The sequence below is a fragment of the Bos grunniens genome, chromosome 14 (genome assembly GCF_055505025.1).
Source record: "Bos grunniens cultivar Pamir isolate PY7600 chromosome 14, Bosgru_T2T1.0, whole genome shotgun sequence".
Lineage (NCBI taxonomy): Eukaryota > Metazoa > Chordata > Mammalia > Artiodactyla > Bovidae > Bos > Bos grunniens.
Window position 1 is genome coordinate 82708620 of NC_141178.1, and position 5071 is coordinate 82713690.

At 64.0% G+C, this 5071-nt stretch overlaps 1 protein-coding gene across 2 annotated transcripts; it reads right to left on the reverse strand.

Moving 5' to 3' along the window:
• Positions 1-834: 834 nt before the first annotated feature.
• LY6H (lymphocyte antigen 6 family member H) lies at positions 835-4686 on the reverse strand. Of its 2 annotated transcripts, none has more exons than XM_086337592.1 (4): positions 4320-4686; positions 3712-3839; positions 2866-2985; positions 835-2569 (listed from the first exon to the last, which is right to left on the reverse strand). In XM_086337592.1, the coding sequence occupies exons 2-4, from the start codon at positions 3776-3778 to the stop codon at positions 2334-2336; spliced, it is 423 nt and encodes a 140-aa protein (XP_086193718.1). In that variant the 5' UTR covers positions 3779-3839; positions 4320-4686; the 3' UTR covers positions 835-2333. The 2 variants fall into 2 exon arrangements, with proteins under 2 accessions (XP_086193718.1, XP_086193719.1); XM_086337593.1 differs by having other exon boundaries at positions 4368-4670.
• Positions 4687-5071: the final 385 nt, after the last annotated feature.

The following is a 5071-nucleotide window of genomic DNA, read 5'->3' on the forward strand; positions in this document are numbered from 1 at the left end:
TGTGACCCCATGGACTGTAGCCTGCGAGGCTCCTTGGTCCATGGAATTCTCCAGGCAAGAGTACTGGAGTGGGTTGCTATTTCCTTCTCCAAAAGTATATGAGGCCTTGATAAGACTAGTGAGTTTGGGCACTCTCCGTCCCCCTTCTGATGTCTATGTCAGAAGCTTTGTCTGTCCCTTTTTAAACTTTAATAAAACTCTGCTACACAAAAGCTCTTGAGTGATCAAGCCTGGTCTCTGGTCCTGAAGCTAAATCTTCTACTTCGGAAATCACAAATTCGACATCATTCACCATAAGCTATCACTGGCTGATCAACACGTGTGTGCGCGTGCCCCAGGGCCAAGCTGGCACACTGGCTGCAGGCTTCGATCCTTCCGAGATCCTTCCCCACAAAGGTGGGGGCTACTGAGAAGCCCTCAGAGGTCGGGGCACAAGCTCAGGTTCGGTTGCGTGGAAACAGGAGCTGAGATGTCGAGGCCAGGTTGTCTGGGCCGCAGTGCCCTCCTTCTAAGCCCCCTGTCTACTCGGAATTGCGCATCTTCAATAAAAGACTTGGGAGAACTTTACGCCTTTTTGTGTTTTAAACACTTGCCTCAAATAACAAATCCAGCAAAGACTAGGTAGAGGTTGGTTTGAACCCATGCCCCTGGGGTGGTCAGTCCACATCCTCCCAGCAACTCCAGGCGTCCCATTGCTCCAGATCGCCTGGCTCCAGCTCCCAGCCTCCCCTAAATCCCCAAGGTTCTCTGCCTGCTTCCCCTGAGCCAGCCACGTCTGCCAGGTCACCCGCCAGCAGCACCCAGTCCCGAGGGTCCCAAAAGCAGCAGACGCACTCAGTGGGTAGCACACTTTACTAAGGTTTGGGGGAGGGGTACATCGCAGAGCAGCAGAGCAAACTTAAAACGGAGTGGGAGACATCCTCCGACAAGCCCCTCGGCCCTCTCCACCAGCGGGAAGTTGACACCGACCAGTATCCACCGACCCTACTCGCCCCCCGTTCACTCCCCCGGGACCTCCAGACCCCTCTCCGTCATGCTTGCAGAGAAGCCCAGGGAGGAAGGCCAGGGCCAGCCCTGGGGAGAGACCATTCATTCATCACTATCATTTATTCCAGGTGGTGCAGGACCCAGGAGTGGTCACGGCTGGGTCAGCCACAGAAGGATGAGGAGGAACTGGCCAAGGACCAAACCCCAGAGAGCCTGGAGGGGCTGCGGAGCCTCACGTGGTGAGCCTGGGCCACAAGATAACTCACGTGGCCAAGGGGTGCAGAGGCTGGCTGGACTCAGGGGTGCAGGGACGAACAGAGGGCCCACTGCTAGAGCAAAAAAGGCCGGGGAAAGCCGCACTCTCGGGTCAACCTCCAGGGGCCCTCCCTGCCTCCTCCCACCCGAAGCACCCTGTCCCTCTGTGCCATCCCGCAGACCCCGGTTCGGGGACTGGCCTTCCATACCCTACCTGCGATGGCACCCGACTCAGCGTGGGGATGTGAGTGTGCCTAGTTCTGTGGCAGACTCCTGGCACGTGAGCCTGAAACGGCCCGACGGCTCTTGGGGAGTGGACCACCCCCAGCGGGAAAGGGCACGTGGAGACCTGCACACGGGGCGGTGTCTGCATGTTCTCGTCTGCACACACACCTGGACCTGTGCGGTTTGCCTGAGCTGGGGCACACCGATTCAGGAGCTGCTGTGCCACCAATGTGTCAGCGTGGGTGCACGTGGGGAGCATGAGCGTGGTGTGGTGGGTAGTGTGCCCTCAGTGGGTATGGGTGTGGGTCTGGTGTGTCCATCTCCCTAGTGTGTGCATACACTGTTGCAAGGCCTCACCCTCAGGCCCACCCTGTGACCTTGCTCAGCCCAGCACTCACCGCCCCTCAGGCTGTTCCCAAACCTTTCCAGGCCTACAGTCCCCTGGCAACCCCCAGAGGACCCGCGCCACCCTCCCTGCGCCCGCTCACCTGCACTTTCTCTGCCAGGAACCCCTCCCTCCCCAAAATCCCCACCCAGGCTCAGACCCGGGTCTCCAGGCTCAGAAGTGATTTTATTTCTCCGCAGATATCCTCACAGCCAGGCTGTTGGGCTGGGCCCGGCTTCCCCTCAGGGACCCAGGGGCCCAGCCTCCTGCCGGATGCCTGATCCCTGGAGATGTCCTGTGGCTGCAACTTGGAGCTGGTGGGGAGACAGGGAGGTCTCACAGCTGGGGCGGGTGGGAGCCACAGGCTGCGGATCGGAGCCAAGGCTGCCCCCAGTGCCAGCCAGGCCAGGCTGGGGAGGGGGCAGCCACGGGCTCAGGTGTAGGGGGACAAGCTCGGAAGCCCTGCGGTGGGGAGGGGGCCTCAGGGTCCAGCCCAGAGGAGGGCGGGCCCCAGGCTGAGCAGGAGCCCCCCAGCCAGGGCCCAGGGGCTGCGCCCTGCCTGTGCCACCCCATTGCACAAATCCTTCTCACAGCAGTCCACGTCCACTTTCAAGATCCCAGAGTTAATGAAGCCCATCAGATAGTCTGAGAAAAAGTGCCGCTTCACAAAATCACAGGACGAGGCACACATCTTGTTCACGGAGTGATCCTTCCTGCCTGGGGATGAAGACAGGGAGCCTGGGATTGGAGCCCCACAAGCCTCTCGGCCTCGTGTCCAGGACCCAGCCCAGGGACCCTCCAGGTCAGCTCAGGTCCCCAGAACAACACAACTGAGGCTTCAACCCACCCATGCTGTCCCCCAGCTCCGCGGAAAGAGTCAGAGAGAGTCAGGTACCTGCTGACTGTCACACAGCAGGGTAGGGTCATGCCCCCAGACACACGCCATTGTCTGAGGCCAGAGGGACTCCGATGACACCACCGACCCCCACCCCCGAGCCTGGAGCCTGACTTACTGCTGCTGGGATCTGTGATCCAGACAGTGGCACACACCGTGTCTGATGGATGGCACTGCTTCGGGGTGCAGTGGCTGGAGTTGGTGGTCAGCGTGCAGTCCTGGCACCACAGGCCGTGAGCTGGGCAGGGCACGGGGACGAGAATGACTACAGGAACTGGGGTTCGAGCCAGCCAGCCCCCTGCATCCTCCCCACCTGCCTCGTTGCAGGTCTTAGGAGAGCCGCGTGGCTGTAGGAGGCCAGGCACCCCCTGACCAGGAGTGACCAGGCCTAACTGGCACCTGGAGGACAGGCTGGGAAAAACCTGTTTGCCTTTGGGCAGGTTGGGGTGAGGGTGCTGCCGCTGGGACTCCGGAAGCCCCTCTGCACCCCCAGGTCCCACACATACGCACAGTGCACATGCACAGAGTCACACGCATCACACCTGTGGTGCCCTCCTGCACACCCCTCCCCATGGCTCACATCCCCCAGAATCCAGTTGGTTCCATCGAGGAAGATCAGACAGGACTTGACGGGGAGCCAGAGGGGCTCTAAGAAGAGCGCATAGGGGAACTCCGGCGCCAAGCCAAGGCATCCGTGGGGGGCCAGCTGCAGGACCAAGGCCCAAGAGGTAGAGCACCCCTGCCCTGGGAGCCAGGAGAGACCCACGTGGCTGTAACCGGGGCAGCCCGAGCAGGGGGGTCACACTGCGAGGGCCGGGCTGGGGTCGCAGAGGTGTGGGAGGGGGTGTGGGCTTGATGGGCATCATAGGAGAATGGCCGCCCCACACTTGGTTCTCTCCGGAGCTGTTTCGCACAGACTCTCAGATGACCTGGACTCCCCCCCGCCAGCGGCCCCCAGACTTACCGGGGGACGAGCACAGCAGAGCGGCCAGCAGCACCAGGCCGAGGCCCTTCATGGCTGCAGGCAACATGCTCCAGGCGGGCCTCGGGAAGGCGCGGGGGCTGCGGGCGGGGGTCGTCTGGGACACCGGCCTGGCAGGGGGAAGCCTTGATCAGGAAGGAGACCAAGCCCCCGGCCCAGGTCGAAGGGCCCTCCCCTTTTCTGGCATCCTAAGGCAACCTCCCCCCAGGAATCCAGAGCCTGGGGTCGCCGGGGAGCTCCAAAGCCCCGCCCCCAGCCCATCAGCGAGAGCATCCACCATCGCTGCACCCCCTCCAGGGAGAAGAGGCCTGCCCTCTCGCTGGGGGACAGCCCGAAATGCCCCCTTCTGGCGCTCGCACCTGTGGGATGAGGGGTGGGGAGGTGGGGGTGGTCGGGAGGCGCGTCTTGTCCCTGGGGAGCCGTAGGTGTGTCCGGAGAGGAAAGGGCATGACGAGGTGCGAGTGGACAGTATCTGCCGGCGGGGCAGGGGCGCGCGCTACCCCCATCCCCACCTCTGGGCCGGGGCCCGGGGGCCAGGGAACCCGGCGCTGCCTCTTCCCCTGTCTCCTCACGCGAGCCTTGGCTCTCACCGCGGGTCTAGGCGTGGAGCGCGGGCCTCGGGTCGGGGGCGCACTCACATCCCTGGGGTGCCGCGACTCCGGGCCTCCGGGCGGCGGGGGCGGCGCGGGGAGCAGTGCCCTTCGGTCTCCCTGCGGACGGGAACCCGGGTGCAGCCGTGTCTTTCGGGGAACGCAGCCGCAGACACGGACCCCGCGCGAGGGGCGGGGCAGAGCCGGGGCGGGGGCCGCGCGGGGGGCGGGGGCGGCTGGAGTCTCGCGGATGGGGGCGCCTGGGACTCAGGGCCCCTCAGGGTCACCGTCCCGGGCCGTACTGGGCCCCCTGGCCAGCAGGCACCCCGCTGCCCCGCCCGCGCGAGCGCGCGCGCGCGCCCTCCCCGCTCCCGATCTCTTCACCCGTGCGCTGCCCCCCCTCCCCCTCCCCCAACCCAGGCGCTGGCAGGTCCCTTCCCCCTCAGCCTGAGATCCCCTTGGAATTTCTCGGAAGAACGTTTACTGCGAAAAGAAGCGAAAGGCACAAAGACTCAGAGAGGGAGGGAGGGAGGGAGCGAGTGCCGCAGGTACTAGCCCAGGCCCCTGTTCGCGGCCCTTGGGCCCTCCCTTCACCGACCCCATCACGATCCCGATCCCGATGGTTCAAGGTTATTCTCCGCGCCGTCCCCCTCCCCCACCGCCTCCACGACGACCTCACGAGCAGCCGCAGACCCAGGGACTGCTGCCTCCAACCACACCCACACTCAGAGGGCAAGTCCCAAACCCTGGTC

Coding starts and splice junctions, on each gene's coding strand:
- LY6H (XM_086337593.1), bottom strand. Junction 2,986..3,711: donor TCTGCTGTGCTCGTCCCCCG/GTAAGTCTGGGG, acceptor TGCCCTGCCCAG/CTCACGGCCTGTGGTGCCAG. Junction 2,570..2,865: donor GATCACAGATCCCAGCAGCA/GTAAGTCAGGCT, acceptor CTTCATCCCCAG/GCAGGAAGGATCACTCCGTG.